Source organism: Amblyomma americanum, chromosome 4 (genome assembly GCF_052857255.1).
Source record: "Amblyomma americanum isolate KBUSLIRL-KWMA chromosome 4, ASM5285725v1, whole genome shotgun sequence".
In the NCBI taxonomy this organism is placed as follows: Eukaryota; Metazoa; Arthropoda; class Arachnida; order Ixodida; family Ixodidae; genus Amblyomma; species Amblyomma americanum.
This window is the reverse complement of record NC_135500.1, coordinates 16,691,554-16,714,272: the sequence shown is the minus strand read 5'-3', so window position 1 is coordinate 16,714,272 and position 22,719 is coordinate 16,691,554. Positions and strand designations below refer to the sequence as shown.

At 52.8% G+C, this 22,719-nt stretch overlaps 2 protein-coding genes across 3 annotated transcripts in view; one reads left to right on the top strand and one right to left on the bottom strand.

Moving 5' to 3' along the window:
- The window catches only part of kune (claudin), a 55,442-nt gene extending 33,271 nt beyond the window's left edge, over positions 1-22,171 (bottom strand). Inside the window, exon 1 of the mRNA XM_077660746.1 lies at positions 21,657-22,171. Coding sequence (XP_077516872.1) covers positions 21,657-21,930 — 274 coding nt within the window. The 5' untranslated portion in view covers positions 21,931-22,171. The remainder of the gene's footprint in view (positions 1-21,656) is intronic.
- The window catches only part of LOC144127807 (uncharacterized), a 1,292,097-nt gene that overhangs the window by 1,042,285 nt on the left and 227,093 nt on the right, over positions 1-22,719 (top strand). The window lies entirely within an intron of this gene.

Genomic DNA, 22,719 nt, shown 5'->3' with positions numbered 1-22,719 from the left:
CTTACAGAGCTGGACAGACAAAATGACATGACGTCGGTTCCGCTGGCGTTCCGGAGCCGGACACTGCCGTAGCAGTCGACGCTGATGACTTGCAGCAGGCAGTAGCAGAGGTCATTAATGTCCAAGGAGAAGCCAACGGGACATCCTTGCTGCGGGTACTGCACGACTGCCGCAGAGTTTTTCAACAGGTAGGGGTCTCCTGTCGGGAGCACACCGAGTGACGTTCGCAGGCAGAGGCCGAGAGGCTTTTGCTAGTTTTCCGCTCGCTGGCAATGACGCAGAAGGGGCTTCCGGATACCCCTTCCACCCCCACCCCCCCAACTCCTTCCCAAAGATAAGGTTGACGTCCTCTGGGATATATGTTCGACCTATGAAGAACGACAGGGATCTCGCAGTGGATGCTGCTGTTGCGATGAGCGACACAATGCCAATAGGACAGGCGGGAACATATACGACGGGGGGCCGATGACCAAAATGAACTTCGAAAGGGTAGCTGTTTGGGCGAGCTGGTGTATCATGGCGAAAAGTATAGCGCTCGATCAGACAGGAAAAACGAAGAGGACACCACACGCGCTAACTTTCAACTCATTTTTATTCAGCGCAATACCCGCGCAATACTTCAGACATGGTTGTTGCGCGAGACACACACACACACACGACAGAGTACGGGACGAGCGCAAAAAAAAAAAAATGCGCTCGTCCCATACTCTGTCTTTTGTGTCTGTGTCTCGCGCAACTACCATCTCTCAAGTACTGAGCCAACTAGCCCGACAACACGTTCTACGTAGTCATACAGGTGCAATGTACAAAAACTCACTCTCTCCGCTTCTGGCCTCTTAAGATTACACTTGGCATTTTTTTTTTTAAATGCGAAACATTACTAGGCTATGTCGGCGAAAAGGTGTCTGCAAAATATGGAAGCAAAATGTAAAAGGTGTCCATATCTGAGAGCTACTGCGCCCTTTCCTTTCGTCAAAAACATTTTCTTTGCTACTGATCCATAGTCAGTCGCGGTGGCTCAATGGTTAGGGCACTCGGCTACTGATCCGGAGTTCCCGCGTTCGAATCCGACCGCGGCGGCTGCTTTTTATGGAGACAAAACGCTAAGGCGCCCGTGTGCTGTGCGATGTCAGTGCACGTTAAAGATCCCCAGGTGGTCGAAATTATTCCGGAGCCCTCCACTACGGCACCTCTTTCTTCCTTTCTTCTTTCACTCCCTTCTTTATCCCTTCCCTTACGGCGCGGTTCAGGTGTCTGCCGATATATGAGACAGATACTGCGCCATTGCCTTTCCCCAAAAACCAATTATTATTATTATTACTGATCCGAAGTTCCCGGGTTCGAACCCGACCGCGGCGGCCGCGTTTCGATGGAGACAAAACGCTAAGGCGCTCGTGTGCTGTGCGATGTCAGTGCACGTTAAAGATCCCCCGGTGGTCGAAATTATTGCGGAGCCCTCAACTGCGGCGCCTATTTCTTCCTTTCCTCTCTTAGTCCCTCCTTTATCCCTTCCCTTACGGCGCGGTTCAGGTGTCCAACGATATATGAGACAGATACTGCGCCATTTCCTTTCCCCACAATTTTCATTTTAAAGCGAAAGCTTTATTGGCAGCAAACTCGCGATTTCGCCGTGGCGGTACTCCATCGAGGCACGTGACGTCACAACGCGCGCTTCGCCGCGGAAGGTTACTGTGCTTCGCGCGCTCGCCGCGCCATCTGGAATGACCTCACACAGCGCCGCTCGCCGCCGCCGCAGTTTGGTAGGACGTGACACCGCGTTCCTCGTCGTTGTGCTTGCCTCCGCTCGCTTCGACAGCTGCCTCGCATGCGTGATAAGATGTCACAGGATTGAAAATAATAGCTGGCGTGGTGGTGGTAGTGGTTTTTTATTAAAATAATAGTAAAAAGGAAGGAAAAGATTTTTGCTAGCCCCGGCATCTGCCATCGATACTGAAGCACCTGAGCTGGGGCAGCGGAAGTAAAGGATAGCAGGCAGAATGGACAAATTAAATGAAAGAGGTGAGGGGACAGCCACAGTTGAGGCGACAGTATGGACGGCGACAATTCTGATAGGCTGGAGGAGGCCTGGAATCGACAGCGGAACGAGATGAAGGGGAAACGAATCGCACAGGAAACAGACGAACAGCGCGCCGAACGACTGGCTAAACGCCGCCTTGAATATGCCGCCGCGAGACAGGCACGTTTTACGCCCGGTGTCTCGACCGCTAGCAGCAGCGACAGCAGCCGGAGGAGAGACCTGAGTCCTGCTTCACTGAAGACGGCCCGTGATGAACGATGGAATGCGCCCAAGAGACTTCAGCGGCGGGCTCAAGAAACCGAAGAACAACATGCCGTTAACCTAGAGAATAGGCGTAAGAGTGACGCGATCCCTTCAATCCATGGATAGCCTCGGTGCTGAAATCAAACATGGACCTACGGGTCATACTCGACGCTTATGCGTGTGCTTCATACGTTGTGGAATATGTGAAGGAATATGTGAATATGTAGCTTTCGCCGAGCTAAGCCACTGCCATTTTTTCCTCGGTTTTTGTTTTTGGGGAAAGGGAATGGCGCAGTTTCTGCCAGTAGAGCCCTCTTTTATAAAACTAAATCGGCACAGTTTAAGTGGGACAAAAACAGCGTCTTATATAACACAACGTTAACATTCATCACCACCAGCCTGACTCCGCCCACTGCAGGGAAAGGCCTCTCGCATGCCTCTCCAATTAACCCTGTCCTTTGAAAGCTGCGCCCATCGTACGCCCGCAAACTCCTTAACCTCATCCGCCCACCTTAACTTTCTGCCGACCCCTGCTACGCTTGCCTACTCTTGGAATCCACTCCGTTACCCTTAAGGACCAGCGGTTATCTTGCCTTCGCATTACATGCCATGCCCAAGCCCATTTTTCCCTCTTGATTTCGACTAGGATGTCCTTAACCCCCGTTTGTTCCCTCACCCACTCTGCCCGCTTCTGGTCTCTTAACGTAACACCTATCATGTTTCTTTCCATGGCTCGCTGCGTTGTCCTTAACTTAAGCTGAACTCTTTCCGTTAGCTTCCACGTTTCTGCCCCGTAGGTGAGTACCGGTAAGATACAGCTGTTGTAGACTTTGCTCTTGAGGGATATGGGGAAACCGCCATTCATGATCTGAGAGAACCTGCCATATGCGCTCCACCCCATTCTTATCCTTCTAGTTATTTCCCTCTTATGATCTGGATCAGCTGTCACTACCTGTCCTAAGTATTCCTTTACCACTTCCAGCACCTCGTTGCCAATTGTGAACTGCTGTTTCCTTGCTAGGCTGTTGAACATTACTTTGGTTTTCTGCATGTTAATTTTTAGACCCGCCGTTGTGCTTTGCCTGTCTAAATCATTGACCATGCTTTGCAATTTGTCTCCTGAGTGACTCAGCAAGGCAATGCCATCAGCGAATCTGAGATTATTTAGGTATTCTCCGTTTACTCTTATTCCCAACTCTCTGTATTCAGGCCTTGGTATATCTCCTGTAAACAGGCGGTGAATAGCATAGGCGAGATCATGTCTCCCTGCCTGACGCCCTTCCTTATTGGAATTTTATTGCTGACGTTATGCAAGACTATGGTAGCTGTGCAGTTGCTATAAACATCTTCCAGTATTCTCACACGTTAATATTGCGCGGCAGTAAGTTACAATGCCAGCTAATTATACCTTTCACACTGACAACGGCATTAACATGATCGTTCCAGCCCATCTGAGAGCTAAAATGTACTGTTAATATTGCCTACTATCAGTCTCGTTTCCGGAGCGATGTTAAGGGCGGAAGGCATAGCCTTACCTTTTTGGTTTTAAACTCATGCCTGGGCACCAGTGAGATAAATTTTTAACTGATTAATAAATGTTGTAATCTACTTAGACCGCTGTTTGCCTGTTCTGTCACCCCTTTACCGTTGGCCCAGGTGAGACGTCGTCTGCATACATAACGCACCCGCCATTCGTTAACAATATCAATTATACATAAATGATAAGAGTATTTATTTTTCCTACTTGGTGGCTGACATACAGCGAGCGGTGCGACCCCACAGGTGCTTGGAAGTTCCCAGAACACGGCTTTTCTTTCCGTTTACCAGCACTGCTTGCGCACACGGAGCTTGGGTGATGGCCACAGCAAGTGCGAGGCGCAGCATACAGACGTCCACAGAGGTAGGGCGACCTCGCGATCAGCAGCCACCCAGGCGCGTCACATTTCTGGGAAGTAGGGGCAGCGCCAAGGAGTTGAAACCGCGCCTTGGGGGAAGGTGCCGTTGATGATCGCTACGCGGTCGAAGTTCGTGCCCGTGCGCGCTACCAGACAAGGCAGGGCGCAGCTTTCGCGTCCGGGACTACGGATCAGCGGAGCGCCGTCAAACCAGGTCGCCGGCAGCCGACAGAGCGACGCGGTCGAAGACCCCGCCGATGGAGGACGCCCGTTCCTTCCATCGGGAAGCACCGAGACACGCACGCTGCCGCTGTGGCAGAATTCCTCGTCACTAAGTGTCAGGAATGTGAGGAGAGAAGGGCTGGTGCACCGGGCACACGTAAGCTTCTCGACCGCATGTGCTTGCGAACCTTGGAAGAAAACACGTAACTAGGCGACACGTCACTGAGTTGAAAAATTAAATCGCTAATAGAATTCGAGCAACCAAAGGGCCAGGCTGGTTTTTTGCAAAGGCTACTCGACCGTGCACCATAGACCAGGTGATAGGAAAATGCGCACAATATCACCGAGCCCACATTCCACAGATTACCAGAAAGAATTTGACTCAGTCGAGACCTCAGCATGCACTGCGTAACCAGAGTGGAGAAAAGGCACTGGAAGATATCTAAAGTGGCTGCACAGCGGTAAATGTGGTAAAATCCCAATCAGGCAGGGCATCAAGCACAGACACACGGTCTCTAGAGAACTACTCATCATCAACAGCAGCAGCCTGACTACGGCCACTGCAGCACAAAACCCTCTCAAATTTCTCTCCAATGAGCCCTGTTCTGTGCCAGCTGTAATATCCCAGAAATTTTTTCAATCCCATCTGCCCCCCCTCCCGCCTACGCTTCTCTTCCTTAAAGGGCAACTCTGGCGGTGTTTCAGTGTTTACAGATCAGATTGAAATGCGATTTCCCGCGCCAATGTTTGCACCTGGACGCGGAGTAGTATTTCAGCAAAGGAATTCCATAGATGAGCGCCCCTTGGCGTCAAACATAGCCCATAATCGACTGCTGGCCACCATGTGCTGTTGACGTCATGGGTTGGTCGGGCGCGCGCAGAGGCCGGGATCCGAAAGCGGTTCGGCGTCACTTGGTGAGTGCTCATCCCGGTTCAGCTTGATGCGGTGTACAGTGATCAGTCACGGGAACTGCTGTGCATGGGTGTACTGATTCCTCAACGGCGACCACGGGCGGCGTGATCTGTCATAAATTTCCGAGCGAGTCGAAGCTTCGTGACAGGTGGACAAAGATTATCCGCTGCAACCCGAGTGCTGCCTGCGAAGACAGCGTCTACCTTAGAGATGGCGGCGTTCAAGAGGCGCTTGAAAGCAGGCCCCGCACCGACGTCGTTCCAATACAATCGGCCGTCGAATTCGCTGTGCTTGGGGCGGCCGTCAGGAGGAAACGGGCCGCGGCAAGCTCAGCTAAAACATCAATTATTTTCAATTAAGTGAGTGGTGAGCACGTGGAACTGTGCAACGCGGGCGATAGCATAACATCACTCCAATAAGAAGCTGTGCGCTCATATCGATGCACGTTACAGAGCGAAAAACCTTTAGAATGCGCCTTGTTGCCATATACCGCTGTCCGGCTGCTATGCACAAAGTACCATTTCTACAACCGTGCATAATTAAATTTATTGCCATTCTGTGGGCGAGAGCTTTTTCTTGTTTGTTTTAACTGCCTGTTACACCATCCAATCGGATATTCGTGCTAAAAGCGTTTTCGTGCTAGCACAAAAACGAGACGCAACAGCTGCCTTCCGCACTTTCAGACATTGTGGCAAAAAGCGCACGGCGCGGCTCTGGGCAAGTCTGATATCCGAGGGACGAGCACAGATCGCCGAGCCAACGCAAGACGTCATTGCCGATGTCACACTAAGGAACCTCTGCGTTTCGGTTTCGGATTTGAGGCTTTTGCTGTTCCAAAATTATTGTTTGGTCGTATTGGAGGTTTTCATATTGTACGCGTTAAGGGAGACGGATAAAACCAACCGCTGATATTGCTGCGAATCTTTGCAGTGTTAATAATTGGTTTTGGGGGGGGAAAGGAAATGGCGCAGTATCTGTCTCATATATCGTTGGACACCTGAACCGCGCCGTTAGGGAAGGGATAAAGGAGGGAGTGAAAAAAGGAAGAGAGAGGTGCCGTAGTGGAGGGCTCCGGAATAATTTCGACCACCTGGGGATCTTTAACGTGCACTGACATCGCACAGCACACGGGCGCCTTAGCGTTTTTCCTCCATAAAAACGCAGCCGCCACGGTCGGGATCGAACCCGGGAACTCCGGATCAGTGGTCTAGCGCCCTAACCGTGTTCGTTCGCTCATTCTTGAAAGCTGCCGGCACGCCGCCTCATCGCTCTGTTTTGTGGTGCAAGACGCCACCAGATTGATCGCATCCACGAGCAACGGATTCTAGGTTGTTCCAGAATGTTGTGGTAACTTTGCACGTGTATGTCGAAAGTTTGCAGTCAGCTTAAAATTTACTGCAGCTGAGCGCCACACGGATTCTGTTCGACGACCACCGAGAACGCTCGTTCCTTTCGCCGCCGCCGAATGCTTCAGTCCATTGTGGGCGCTGCAGGTCAGCCCGCGATAGACACTTTACTTTTAGTCGCCTTCTTTCGCTGTCTTCCTCACCACTGCCTGGACTACTACGTGACACCTCCTATCCTAGTGAGAAATTAAGCAGCAAGAAATAGCATGCGTTTTTTAGCAAGCGGCGCGTCTCCGTCCAGGCAACCAGCCACCCTCCAGCCGGCGTCGGCGAGTCGACCCCCCCCCCCCCCACCCCTCTTCCGGGTCAACGCACGTAATCAGAGGTCAGCTGATTTAGTTCACTCGTCGTTGCGTAATAAGTGCTTCGATGAGAGCGGATGATACGTTACTCCGGCTACTACTATATACGTACAAAAGACCCAACTCTTCGTTAGGAGGGAAGCAGTGTTCGTTGGCCGTTTTCCCTCGCACCTGCAGACGCTCTCGGCTCCCTTCGCCCCCCGTCGCTCGGGGCGTACCTCTTCCAAAGCAGAACTGAGGAAGACGCAAAGATGCTGGCGCCTTTGCCGGTTACTACGACTCTCGTTCCCACTCGGCTGTTGGGATGCATGGCGCCGAACCGCACATCTTGCAGAGTGCGGATGGAATTGCACTGCTGCCTTTGTAATCTTCGCGCGGTTATTTCCACCCGTTTAGAATCTCTCTAAGGGCCGCGCCAGTTGCGCCTGTGACGGGACTGGCTCTCTAAGACAGCCTTTCGGGGTGAAAAACACATACTGGCGCACCCTTTTAGAGTGGGTTGAATAGACCCATTTCACAAGGTCCACTGCGCATGCGTGCGTTTGCCGGAAGAAGCCAAGCGCCATCTTGGTCGTAGTCCTTCCTGGCCTCGTCTGCACGACAGACAGCTCACTTTACCTGGCAACTCGATTGGCATAATACCCGGCCGCAGCAGCTTTGCGCCACTTCACTTATTGCGCTGAGCTAAAGGAAGCAGAGGCGAGGGTCTCCCAGGGGTGCAGTGCTGATCGCAGCAGGCGCAGGGCATTCACTTGCTGCACGGAGTGGATCGAGTGACCGCGGCGATGCTGCGCTTGCTGCTCGAACCCTGTCGCTAAAAATGACGCAGGGGACCATTGGAACGCGCTTGGCCGTCTCACTTTTGCTCATTCTGCAAGCAGAACATCTCCTGCGAATAGCGATGCATGCCTTTTCATTTTTTTGCACCCTCATTTCGCCGCGTTAATTTTAGCTGTATCCCTCAAATACAGCCGCATCACAATACGTCTATATTTTAATTCACAGTCTTTGTTTAAAACTGCCGATGCGGTAGTTATCTGTTTCATGTAAAGATATAAATATCTTTACGAAGTACTCGGCGGGTTACCACAAGGAAAGCTCAGCAGTAGGAGCGAGCAATGTCGCTTTTCTGAAAATAGCTGTGACAAATGCTTGTGTTCAGTGCAAATGAGGAAAGGGGAAGCCAATCGGGGAGGTTCTGAGTGCGCCAAATTAACGTTGAGTGGTTTTCAATTTTGCGACCACTGAGTAGATTTTAGAGCGGATTGTTGCAACAATTAATTTCTTTTTGATTTAGGGTAATATAACAACTGCCCCCCCCCCCCCCCCCCTCCCCGGCATGCCTCTCGCCATTTTCTCACGTTGAGTGGTGGGGAAACACTAAATAACCGTCCTTTTCTTATTTTCGGAAATAATAAGCAAGGCGGGAGTGACATTCCGGCATAAATTAATGTTGCTGAAATGGCAACAGCTCAAAGACCGATGCGCGACAAAACAAGCATTGCACGTTTCCACGGTTTTATTGCCACGCTTTCTCATTCCGTGAGATATAGGGTGCCTCGATGCCAGCGCTGCGCCGGACACGGCGGCGCTGGCATCGAGGCACCCTAGTGAGATATAAAAAGCACTGTCGCTACTATACGGCAGCTTCAAGTATCAGCAATGCAGCAAGCAGACGCATTGTGGATTCCCGAATAGGACCGTATATTTTCGCACACTTATTCACCCACAACCTCGCAGCGGGCAGAAATCGCTGCAGAGACTGTTTGACGAAGCAGCGCCAAGGTGAGCCCGACCGCCTCCGTGTTGGCCATTCGAGGAACTGCCTCAAAGCTGAGCGGCGCGTAAAAGGCACTTCAGGGCTTCAGACCTTGAAAATTTGCCACTTGCCAATGAAGACCGATCACGAGGGACAAGACGACTGAACAGCACTTCTTGAGCTGCCTCTGCGCTCTCCCGTGGGGACCTTTTCTCTTCGAGGAAACTGTGATGACCCCCATAATGCGCAGGTCCACACGGGACGGAGAGGCAAAGAGACACCGTATGGCTCAGTTTAAACAAACAGATATATTCAATAATTATACATGATTAAGATTCAGAGGCTGGGGCGTCCGAGCTTACGTGCCGACGACTTCATGGGGGCGATGGAGTGGCTCCGGAGTTGGGCTCGAGCGGTTGCTGGCAGAAGCTGCACGCCGTCGGGCTTCGGCGCTGAAGGCCCTCTTGGCGAACGATGTCGTCCTGAGCGTGTTTCTTCCGTACTGCTTGTCGATTTTTATATCCTCTTCTCCACACTCCCTAGGGTGAGGACGCCCACGCCGGAGGGGAAGGAGGGGGCTAGGGCTTTCACTTGGGCGCACAAACATACCACCGCACTTATGGTCTCGCCCCCCTCACGTGTTGAGTCCGAGGGAAAGAAGGTTGTCTTCGAGGTAGCGCATAGCGTCGGCTGTGGTAAGGCGCGCTCTGGCCCGCTGACAGTTCCCGCGGGTCACCGGCCTCCGCTCTCCATCCATCAACTGACACTCGCTCCTCAAGGTAAGGCGCGCTCTGGATCGCTGACAGTTCCCGCGGGTCACCGGCCGGGAAAGTGGTCCCTTGTCCTGGGATGTGCTCGGGAGGCCTCTCCTGGAACCGCCACGGCAATTGGGGAGGATAAAGCCCGTTTCCCCGCGCCGGCGGCGGCGGGTCCGGTTGGGCTTAAACCCCTTCGTTCTGGTCGTCACTCTCAAAGAGCATGGCTGGGTAATTGATGATGCCGCTGTCATCTGGGTCTCCGTCTACGCCGCTCCGTCGAACGCGGAACCTCGTAGCACACACAAGGAAAGTCACACTCCACAAGGAACGTCACACTCGCTCACCCTCCAGAAGAATGTTCTGCGAACATTTGAGTCCATGCAGCTCCCCTTGTCTTTCTGAATCGCCTCGCACAGTGCGTCCGACAAAACACATGAAACTCAGCACCCAAGCCTCTCCTTTCTAGTCCAAACTGGACGAAATAAATTTACCACAGTTACAAAGGAGCTCCCACTTCTAGCGCGATCACGGCACAGACAAAAATATAGATAACGAAAGGAAGTAGGGCAGGTTCTGCATGCGCTCCGCATGCTCTCCTGTGAAGGTGTTACTTAATGACAGAAAGGTTTAACTACCAACTCCGATAACTTAACACATAAGCACATAGCAATGTTATGAGCTGCGGCATTACACAATTCTAACCAGCTCACAACTCCGCTCTGTTTACGCCATTAGTCCGACTTAGCTTTCCGATTTCGCAGCGGATATCGGCCTTCATGAGTCATACTAAGTAAGTCTGTGACCCTTTGTCTGCTTTGGGACTCGCGATGGCTCGTGGCAGGAGCCTCTCCTGGCGTTATCTGCGCGGCAACCTCGCGCGCTTCTTCTTCTAGCAATGCATGAAGTAAATCCGGTGGCATTCCGGCCGTCACCTCTGGCGCCTGCCGAACAAATGCAGGAGAGGGCGTTTCTTGCGAACTATCTGCGCGCTCCGCTTCACTTCTGTCCCCATCAAAATCCGCGCTTTCCCTTTCCTCATTTCGTGAATACTGAACCGGTGCCGACTTGAGGCGAATTGCGTGTATCCTTATCTAGCGCCGGTTCACATCTCGGACTCTGAAGTTTACCGGAGAAAGCTTCTCGACAACCTCGCACGGTCCTCTCCACTTCGTCTGGAACTTACGAGCTAGCCCAATCTGCCTTTGGCAGTTTTCAATGTACACGCTGTCCCCCACATCAAACGGCGCGTCTCTAGCACTGCGATCGTGCACCTCCTTCCTGCGCTTCGCCGCTTTCTTTAAGGCCTCCTTTGCGATGTCCCTCGCCACTTGCAAGCGCGATTCTAGCTCAACCTGATAGTCGTCCAGTGAAGCGTATGGGACACGACGGGGGCCCTCTGGCACTTCACTAGGCTGGTCCGGGTCTCGGCCGTAGAGAAGAAAGAATGGCGATTCGCCCGTGCTCTCGTGTGCTGCGGAATTGTAGGCAAACATTGCATACGGGAGCCACAAGTCCCAGTCCCGCTGGTCGCGCGAAACAAAATGCGACAGGAACCCGGCCACGGTTTGGTTCAGTCGCTCCACCGCGCCGTTGCAAGCCGGATGGTACGGTGTTGTCTGCTTCTTAGCGATCTTAAGCAGCTCGCAAACTCTCCTCATTAGCTGCGACACGAAGTTCGTTCCCCGATCTGTCAAGAGTTGCCTCGGGGGTCCATGTCGGAGCACGATCTGTTCAACAAATGCTCTTGCAACCGTGACTGCCTTCTGATCTGGGAGTGCTACCGCTTCCGCGTATTTTGAAAGGTGATCGACAAATACTAAAATGTACTTGTTTCCGGAAGTGGTCGTGGGCAATGGGCCCATTATGTCCATACCTGTCCGCTCGAAGGGAGCCGAAACCTCAGAGAACGGCTGAATTAGAGCTGGTCTTCGTCCCTTGGGTGTTTTTCTTTCGAGACAGGAATGACACTTCGCACAGTAGTCTCTAACATCCTGTCGCATGCCACTCCAATAGTACAAACGCTCCACACGCCTGCGTGTCTTCGCTACGCCAAAATGACCGGCGCATGGCGCATCGTGAAACGCGCGAAGAACCCTTTCTGTCCACGACCGAGGTATGACGACTCTCTCCCAAGCGGTTTTATCTGGTCTCCCTTTCCTGGTTGGCCTCGTGCGCCGACACAGGGTGCCGTCTTTGTCAATGAAATAACCTAGCTGTTCGGGGTGAGACGGTGCGCCCTCTAAGCTTTCGATTATTCGCTTCAGGTCAGGATCTTTGCACTGCTCTGTGCGTAATTCGGCGGGGTCGACTACGGGGACAAACTCATCTACAGCTGCCACGGCAGCTGTGCGGCTGAGTGCATCAGCATTCAGATGTGTCTTTCCTGACTTGTGCTCAACTTCAAAGCAGTATTCCTGCAGGTGTAGATTCCATCTAGCGAGTCGCGAGCTAGGGTCCCTGACACTCATCACCCATTTCAGAGGATGGCAGTCTGTGACTAGCTTGAATTTGCGGCCGTAAAGGTAGCATCTGAAGTGCTTTACTGCCCAGACAACGGCGAGGCACTCCCTTTCCGTAGCTCCGTACTTTTGCTCTGTGGGGCTCAGCTGTCGGCTAGCAAAAGCAACGGGATGTTCTTTGCCCTCGATAACCTGAGATAGCACGGCACCAACTGCGAACTTTGACGCATCTGTGGCCATAACGAAGGGCAAATTAAAATCCGGGTGGCGCAACAGCGGTGCACTCATTAGCTTCCTTTTCAGGGCCCCAAAAGCATCCTCCGCGTTTTCGTCCCAGCGAAAGGCGACATTTTTGGCTGTTAAGGCGGTGAGCGGCTTAGCGAGCTTGGCGAACTCCTCTATGTGCCTTCGGTAGTAACCGATCAGGCCGAGAAACTGCCGGACCTGGCGGACGCTAGTCGGGGATGGAAAATCCGAGACACACCTTAGTTTCTCAGGGTCCGGTCGCACGCCGTCAGCTGAAACAACGTGCCCGAGGTATTTCACCTCGTTTTTGAGGAATTGGCACTTAGAGGGCTTCAGCTGGAGACCCGCTCCTCTTAGTCGCACCAAAACGTGCTCAATATCGCGCAAATGGTTCTCAAAACTGTCACTGTATATGATTATGTCATCCATATACACGAAGCACAGCCTCCCCAGAAGACCTGCCAGGATAACATCAGCGGTTCTCTGCCAGACAGCAGGGCTGTTGGCCAGACCCATCGGCATTCTTTTCCATTCATAGTGCCCTGAGGGCGTGTTGAATGCCGTTTTCTCGGCATCTGCCGGATCCATTGCAATCTGCCAGAATCCCGCCGCCATGTCCACTACCGTGAAGTACCTGGCAGAGCCCAGCTGAGAAAGCGTCTCCTGTATATTGGGGATGGGGTATGGATCGATGCGAGTTACGGCATTTAGTTTGCGGTAGTCCACTACCAATCGATACGAGCCATCTGGCTTTTCCACCAATAGTGCTGGTGCTCCCCAGGGTGACTTTGAGTGTTCGACAATGCCGCGATCAATCAGGTCCTGCACCTGCCGCTCCATCTCCTCACGTTGGGAGTAAGGAATCCTGTACGCACGCTGGTAAACGGGCGATGAAGCGCCGGTTTCTATCCTGTGCTTTATAACGCCACAGCAGCCCAAATCCAGGTTGGACGCGGCGAATACCTCCGAGTAGTCGTTCAGCAAATCAGCCAGAGCCTCCCTCTCCCTGGATTTTACGTGAGAAAGATCGAACGACACCTTTGGAGCAGCCGAAGGACTAGCATGCTCTACAGTTGCGAGTACCGTATCGGTGGGCTCACGTTTCTCTATCGCAGAGGTGAAGAAAGCCAATGCTTTGTTCTTGGGAAGGCTCAGTGGCTGCTGGCTACAGTTAACCACCCGTAGGGGCACTCTGTGGGCGTCATTAACTGTCACGAGGCACGCGGCTGCCTTCAGGCCATTGCTGAGAGAGTCGACCGGCTCAAGCACTCCCACGGCGCCGCTCTCTACATCTGAAGGCACAAACGCGTACAAAATGTGCTCCGACCAAGGAAGGACGACCGCCTCCTCGACCAGCCTGACGGCAACCCGCGAATATACCTTCTCCAATGATCCCACTGTTTGACGGGTGTCAATATCGGTAATGCGAATCTCAGCCCCTCTCCTGTTCAAAAACGGAACTTTTGAGCCGCCCGCATTAACCTCTTCCTCAGAGAATGAGACTACTACCTTCCCTTTTCTCAAAAAATCCTGCCCTAATATACCTGACACTCCGTTTGGCAGAGACACCGTGTCCGGGCATAAGTAGCAGGGGTGCTCCAATGCAATTCCGCCGAGAGAGAAGTGTAACCGGTAGAGTCCACTTATGCCAAGAGGATCCCCCGTTATGCCTACAAATTTGGTTGCCATACCACCAGACGCTTCCAACACCTCGCGGTCCCCCTTCCTTCGAAGCGTGTTAAGACTGCTCTCCTTAAGCAATGTCACCTTTGACCCCGTATCTATCAACAATTCCATGCAACAACCATTTAACTTGCAACGCACAACAGGGCATGCCTCGTCGGCCACACAAACTACCACCACCTCATCATCTACTGCTCCCTCCCCACGCTCCTCAGGCTGGGGAGGACTAACTAGTTTTTTGACTCGGTATCTGGAGCCCCGCTGTAGGCTTGCTTAGGGCGTGTCTCGCCAGCTTCTCTATGTGGCTCCCCACGGCGCACGTTTTGACAGAAGCTGGCGATGTGTCCGCGACCCTGGCAAGCGAAGCATACGATTTCTTCAAAATCTCGCATACCGCGCCTGTAGCTTTGTGGCGGTCTCCGGTTTCCAGCGAATGGGCGCTGTTGAGCGCGCGCTTCAACCTGGCGTTCTACCTGCTGAGATAGCAGCTGTTCTAAGCGATCTAACCGCTCTGTCAAGAGAGCAACCTCAGGGTTGAGCACCGCTCTCTCTATGACGCGTACTTTCGCTGCGGCTGTCGTTAACGCCTCATTTTGTTCCTCATCCAATGCGGCCTCCACGGCTTGGTCGAAATTGCTCGGCTTGCGCGAGAGCACGAACCGGCGCACGGGGTCTTGCAGACCAGCCACGAACAAAGCGGTCATTTCCTCTTTAAGTATATCCTCCGCGTATTTCTTCTTTAGCTGGCCTCCTTCCTCCTCCCTGCTTAACGTATCGCGCGCTAAGCGCTGAAGCCGCGACGCAAACGTTCGCACGTCCTCCCCTACCATCTGTCCGGCGTCACGGAACCTCTGTACCCGCACGTGACGTGGTTCAGTGTCGAAATGCTCAAACGCGAGCTTCTTAAATTCCGCAAATGATTTTGTGGATTTTACTTTTTCGTCTCGCCAAGCAAAATCATGAGCAGCTCCTGCCATCTTACACCTCGCCATTCCCAGCATTTGAGCATCGGACCATCCCCCCATTTTCCCAATCTCTTCTAGCATGGAAAAGAAATCGCAGATTGGAACCCCTGTCTTATCTCCCGTAAACGTCGGAATGACGCTTCCTAATGCCAGCATGCTTGCTCCGAGCGACGGCTGTGGAGTGGGAGCTCCCTCAGATACAGACATTTTTTTTTTCAAGCCCTCCAGTGCCTCAAGCCTCTCAAATGGGGGTAAAAGTCCCACAATCAGTCCCGTGATTCCCTTTTGATTACAATTTTGAAGTCATGAATGTCACAGCATTCAGAGGACATTTGCTTTTGAGACCCCACTTCTGACACCAGTGTGATGACCCCCATAATGCGCAGGTCCACACGGGACGGAGAGGCAAAGAGACACCGTATGGCTCAGTTTAAACAAACAGATATATTCAATAATTATACATGATTAAGAATCAGAGGCTGGGGCGTCCGAGCTTACGTGCCGACGACTTCATGGGGGCGATGGAGTGGCTCCGGAGTTGGGCTCGAGCGGTTGCTGGCAGAAGCTGCACGCCGTCGGGCTTCGGCGCTGAAGGCCCTCTTGGCGAACGATGTCGTCCTGAGCGTCGTGCTTCCGTACTGCTTGTCGATTTTTATATCCTCTTCTCCACACTCCCTAGGGTGAGGACGCCCACGCCGGAGGGGAAGGAGGGGGGCTAGGTCTTTCACTTGGGCGCACAAACATACCACCGCACTTATGGTCTCGCCCCCCTCACGTGTTGAGTCCGAGGGAAAGAAGGTTGTCTTTGAGGTAGCGCATAGCGTCGGCTGTGGTAAGGCGCGCTCTGGCCCGCTGACAGTTCCCGCGGGTCACCGGCCTCCGCTCTCCATCCATCAACTGACACTCGCTCCTCAAGGTAAGGCGCGCTCTGGATCGCTGACAGTTCCCGCGGGTCACCGGCCGGGAAAGTGATCCCTTGTCCTGGGTTGTGCTCGGGAGGCCTCCCCTGGAACCGCCACGGCAATTGGGGAGGATAAAGCCCGTTTCCCCGCGCCGGCGGCGGCGGGTCCGGTTGGGCTTAAACCCCTTCGTTCTGGTCGTCACTCTCAAAGAGCATGGCTGGGTAATTGATGATGCCGCTGTCATCTGGGTCTCCGTCTACGCCGCGCCGTCGAACGCGGAACCTCGTAGCACACACAAGGAAAGTCACACTCCACAAGGAACGTCACAAAACGAAACAACCGGGGCACCCTCTTTCGCGCAGTTCTCGGAGCACACGACAGGTGAACAAATCCAGCATTCGTGCCGAAAAACATCGTGCGCGAGTCCGGCCGAGTACCACGACCCCCGGAGTGCATCACGGCGGCGTTGCGCAACTGCTGGCGAAAACACAGCTGTGGGCGCGGCCGCTGAGTTGCATGAGAGCCGGCCGCGGCGTCATAATCAGCAATGTTATGTTGTCCTGCGCCATTAAGTTTCTTATTTACTCTTATGTTCATGTGATCCAGTCCCACTCTGTATTCACCATTTGTGTCTACGTTTTCGACTGCTAGCACCCATTGTTATTGTAACAAGTCTACGAACGCCACCTGCAGCGACCTTTTGCTGCTGCTTTCTGAAAGAGAACTGAACAATGACAGAAGACGCCAGTGGGAGTAGCCAAGATTAAATGCTTGTTTCGTTCCGTTCCCTCACGGCGAGAGAGGTCCCCAAGTGTTGTCTTGTAAGCGCGAGCCGAATGCAGCACACCCCCGGAAACGCGCTTCGTGGTGCCTGCAAATCACGATCGAAGCGGAAGAGGCGGCCCTTGCGGTTACCCACTCCTCCTCCGAATACATTTTCTCTGATTCAAAGACAGCCATCTGCAATTTTGCTCAGCGAAAAATTCACGCCCCGGCCGCTGAGATCCTTCAATCTGCTCCCCATCGCCACATCACCTTCCTCTGGGTTCCTACGCACTGCGGACACCCGGGCAACACAGCGGCCCACGAGCAAGGCCGAGCTCTCGTCAACCGGGCAGTGGACGGCCTTCCTCACGTATCGCGACATCACTACGCATTATGGAAACTCTCGCCAAATGTACCTCACCCTTCTCTGACCGAAACCGAGCAGGTGGTATGGCGTCGATTACTAACGGCCACCATGCCATCCCCTTTCCTCCTCTCCCTCATACACAGAGGGGAGAATTCTCCAAACTGTCACTAATGCCCAAGCACCAGAGCGGATTTTGAACACACATATCAAATTTGAACACACAAACTGAAACCTCCCTTCCAAGGCATGGAATCACAGGAGCGATGGGAGGCTGCTCTGCGCAGCCCACGGGCGGAGCTACAGCTTCGCATCGTGCATGGGCTGGGCCTTGGTCACCGTGGCCCAACAGTGCCCGGCCATCTAAAGCGGCCCGAGGGCCCGTCGCCGTCCTGCTCGACACCCCTCCCCCTTCACCCACCCTCATGCACCTGGTCCACTGAAGTGGGTCTGAGTAAAGTTACTACCACCAACGACCTCATCGTGTGGCACAGCTCCAACGCCCAGCCTTCATTGCGAAACGAGAGTGCGCCCAGGCACGTGCCCTCCTGCGCGACAACGCTTCTGGAGTGCACTCCGGTGTCGAATTTCGAGAAAACGAAACACGACTGCTGCAAACGGTCCGTTTGCGGATCCCTTCTGTATTGTGTGCCTTGTACTGCACACAGGAGCAGGCCTATATAGTTCAACTGATCATGCGCACAGCACAAACAGGCCGTCATGCGCCCACATAATGTTACCAATGCGCGCAGCGGAGTCACCAATGAAGTTTCACATAAAGTAGCCACCCAAAGAGCCCGAAGTCAGGTTCAAGTGCACTTGTTCTCATGCTTTTGTTTTCCTCCATTAATTTTGGTTGCGTATAGAACAAAAGGTGTAGGGTAGGATCTTCTCGTACACACCACAATAAAAAGCGCCCATTAATCAACTTAATGCTCTGAATGGCTCGCCAGCCGGCGTCTACTCAGCCTGTTATTTCCTAGGTGGCGGTGAAAACTTTATTATTGGCGACGCCCACTGCGACCACAGCGGCCTGTTGCGAAGCCGGGTCGGAGCTAGAGGCCACGACCTCCCACCCCTCCGAGTCCGCGAGGGCCCATTTGGCCGTCGGTTGCACTTGTCGGCAGATGAACATAATGTGCTCGAGCCTGGAGTTGTCGCCAGGTCGTCGGTTGTTGTCTTGTCAGCGATGTGTGTGGCCGGGGGAAAGTAGACTGTATACAAGAACGGCAGATTGGGCATCTGTGTTTGACCTTGCGCATGCGCGTAGTTCTGGTGCACGTATAAACTGACGTGCTTACTTCAAATAAAATCTAGTTGCAAGATCAGCGCCATTGTGCGTGTTCCCTTCGGTCTTGGTCCTTGTTGCGTAGAGCTGTTTTAATATTACGAGGTAAAGTAGACGATCTTCGCGGTAGTGTATAGCGTGATGTCGTGATGCCCCCTAAGAAGCTGCAAGGCGTCCTGAGCAATACGTATCAAACGTTGTGCACGAAACTGCCAATGTTTCTCCTACAAGTTTTAGACTGACTTCTGGACATTAATGATACGCGAAAAGGAAAACTAGTTAGAAAGCAGAAAAAATTGGAGGAGACACTACGTCTTAAAGGTGTGACGTGAAAGCGCAACGGTTTAATTCCCATATATGCCGAAGATCATTCTCCACATTACGTTCATAGATCCCTAGGAGTCCTCATAATACCACTCCTGCTGCGGTTAAGCGATGCGCCACGGCCCTGCGATGACGGGTGCTTCCAACGGTGTGCCATGCCCGAGCGAACAACGGTTAACTTAACTTCCACGTACCACGGTGGGCAGGTTGTGACTACTCCATAAGGTCACGTTGCCCAGCCGCCTCCTACGCTGCTCTCTGGGGGACACCTGCCAGAGCCATGTCCGTTATTTTTTGCCGACACTGGATTTTCTGGTGAACGGGGTCTTTCACGCTATCGCGTTGAAAAACTGCACGTATCAGACATTATTGTGGAGCAATCATGGAATATGAAATAAATGGTCAAACCTAGCTCCCTGATGCTTGTTACTCGTTGCACTTTACGGGACGAACACAGACGCAAGGGGGGACACTGTCAGGACGGACAGGACGTGACAAGCAGCTAAGCCCCCTTCCCCTCTTGGCTCCCCATCCCCATATTGCCCACTGCTGAACAGTCCTCCCTCTGCTGATGGCACGCCCTCTCAACGACGCTACGTGAAGACGAAGCCCTCGCCTGAGCGCACTCAGGGGCAACCTGCTAGGAGAGAAGGCGCACGAATTTGGCACCTCTTGTCTCCTCGCACACTGCTCCACCGTGAGTGCAGGCATACGAGAGCTCGCTCTGAAACGTCCCATGCGACGGCAGAGGTCCTCCAGCCACGACCGCAATCGGCCGAGCGCGTTTGCGTCACACTACGAACACGAAATCGGCGCTGTGCCACTGACGAACACCCTGCGAAGAGCAGCCCACGCATGCCGCTGCCAAAGCACGCACAAGCGAAGGCATGCGTGCCCCCTCTGCTGCTGAACTGGCTGCCCGGTATGCGGCATTTCCGTTTATTTTTTGGTAGAAAAACTAGCCACCCTGTATGCTTTGTGAACTCGAGAGGCTGGGAAGAACGCGAACATCATCGCGACCCGTAAGCGACAAGGACTTGAAAAATTACAACAGCTCACTATCCGTTGCCTACAAGGTATTTATTAAGGTAATCGCTAATAGAGCCAGGGCAAACTTAGTATTCAACCAACCAAACGATCAGGCAGGCTTTTGTAATGGATGCTCGACGACAGACCATATTCACACCGTCAACCAGGTGGTAGAGAAATCCGCAGAATATAGCCAGCCCCTATATGTAGCATTTATGGATTAGGAGAAAGCATTTCACTAAATCGGAAACTCAGCAGTCATGCACGGATTGCGGAATCAGGGTGTATATGAGTCTTATGTCAAAATACTGGAAGATATATATAGGAACTGTACAGCTACCATAGTCCTCTATAAAGTCAGCAATAAAATTCCAATAACGAAGGGCGTCAGGCAGGGTGACACGATCTCGCCAATGCTATTAACCGCCTGTTTACAGCAGGTATTCAGAAGCCTGTATTGAGAATGAGAACAGTTGACGATAAGAGTTAATGGAGAATACCTTGGTAATTTGCGATTCGCTAATGATATTGCTTTGGTAAGCCACTCAGGAGATAAACTGCAAAGCAGGATTAATGAGTTAGACAGAGCAGAAAGGTGGGTATAAAATTAATATGCAGAAAACCAAAGTAATGCTCAACAGCCCCTTAAAGGAACAGCAGTTCACAATTGGCAGTGAGGTGCTGGGAGTGGTATGGGAATACGTCTACCAAGGGCAGTTAGTGACAGCTGATCCTGATCACGAGAGTGAAATAACGAGAAGGATAAGAAAGGGTGGAGCGAACTCTGAGATCATGAATTATGAATGATTTACCAGCATCCCTCAATGAAAAGTTATATAACAGCTGTATTCTATCCACTCCTCACCTATTGGGCAGAAACCTGGAGGCAGACGAAACGCATTCACCTGAAGCTAAGGATAACACACCCAGCCACGGAAAGGAAAATGATAGGTGTAATGGAAGAGGACATCGGAAGAGGGCAGAGTGGGTCAGAGAACAAACGCGGGCTAATGACATCGTGAGGAACAAATCAAGAATTAAGACGAAGAAATGGGCTTGGACAGGGTATATACTGCGAATGCGTGATAAACGAAAGTCGGTGAGTATAACGGCGTGGATTCCGAGGGAAGGCAAGCGTAGCAGGGGGCGGCAGGAAGTTAGGTGGGCGGATGAGACTAAGAAGTTTGCAGGCACAGGGTGGCCGCACCAGGACCAAGGCAGCGATATGTGGGAGAGGCATTTGCCCTGCAGTGGCCGATGATGGCGATGTTTGACTTTATGCATGCGTTGGGCAGCAGAGAACAAGGTCGCGGGATTGAACCTCCGCCGCATTCCCATGGAGGTTAGACCTCGTTTGTCTCGAGCTAAGTAAACCTGCAAATCATGCATCACCAACTGGCCCACTTTGCTAATGCAACATCAACCGCGTGCTGTGCGAGGTGGTTGAGATTACCCGCCCCTTCCGCATTTCGCTGCCACCTCTTCTGGAGCCTTTCCCTAGCACCCGGGCAGCGGCCGTGAACTACAAGCGATTTCGCATCGTCGGAGCTTCGTTTACAAACTCCTTGCCCTAACCTTTCTACACACTTTAGCCATAAGGTGGCCCCCACTGTGCAGCTGAGAGGCCAACCTCGTTGCCAGGTTACTCTCGACGAAGGCAGTACGTCCACGCATACGCGTCAACTGCTCGGGAGAAGACGGGGACGCTGCGTGAAACCTATGTATGTGCGTTTTTTTCTTCTGTTTTGCCTACAGCACAGCAAGAAAAAAAAAACAAACTGCAGAACGCCTGCAAAACCGGCAGCAGTGTTTTTATTATGCATTTAAAAATGTTGACTACCGTTCAGCTTGGCTTGAAAGTTCCCTTGGCACAGTGCCCGCGTGATTTTGTATTTAATTTGTTTTGATTCAAGAGTGAGTTTGTACAGTTTCTTAGGTTTGTAAGGAGGGTTAAAGAAACAACAAAAACTAGATGAAATAGCGAGCCTGGCCCAGAGCATCGACCCAATCGCGACAGCGAAGAAGGAAGTTTGCAAAACACGCTCGAGAGAGCGGTGGCAACGGCGCGCTTTCGCGACGCGTCACGCATACTCACGGGGCTCGAGCAGGGGGCGCAGGATGCGGTATTCGCGGTCGAATATCCACCGGCAGCCTCGGAACTCGTAGTCGTATCGGTAGTACTGTTCGAAGAAGTAGTCGAAGCACACCTCCCACAGGCCGAGCCTGCGGAATTTGCGCACACCCGGGTTGAGGCCATCCGAGATGAGCCAGTAGGGCGTGCAGAAAGACACGGTCACGAACACCACGGCCACCAGCGCGGCCGCGCAGCCGGCCAGCGTGTACTGGGAGCGAGCGTCGCGAAGCGACATGCTGTCTCGCGGCGCACGTCGGTCACAACACTGGGCAAGACGACGGCGTCACACGGGTGCACGCAGCGGACTCGGGCTCGTTAGCTGCGTCGTCGTCGAGAGACCGTTGTGGGAAAACTTGTCGAGCACGCCGACGCTGCTGTGGAGAGGAGGAGGCAGCTGCTGATCTCCCGTTGCCGCCCGGATCGCGGAGAGAGACGCCGTCCTCCTCTCCGAAACCCACTGCGCCGCTGCAGCGTGTGGCCGCTTGACCGAGTTTGAGCGGCTGTTCGCGCGCTTCGACTGCCAGCAGGTGGCTCCGCACCAAAGCGTCCCAAATGCTCCGTGATATCGCCTCACAGTGCATTTGGGATAAGAGTTAATGGAGAATACCTCAGTAATCTGCAATTCGCTGATGACATTGCCTTGCTGAATCACTCAGTGATGAGCTGCAAAGCATGATGAACGAGTTAGACAGGCTAGGCAGAACGGTATGTCTTAAAATTGACATGCAGGAAACCAAAGTAATGTTCAACAGCCTAGCAAGGAAACAGCAGTTCACAATGGGCAGCGAGATGCTGGAAGCGGTAAACGAATACATCTACTTAGGGCAGGTAGTGTCAGCTGATCCGGATCATGAGAGGGAAATAACTAGAAGGATAAGAATGGGGTGGAGCGCATATGGCGGGTTCTCTCAGATCATGAATGGCAGTTTACCAGCATCCCTCAAGAGAAAAGTGTACAACAGCTGTATCTTACCGGTATTCGCCTACGGGGCAGAAACGTGGAGGCTAACGAAAAGAGTTCAGC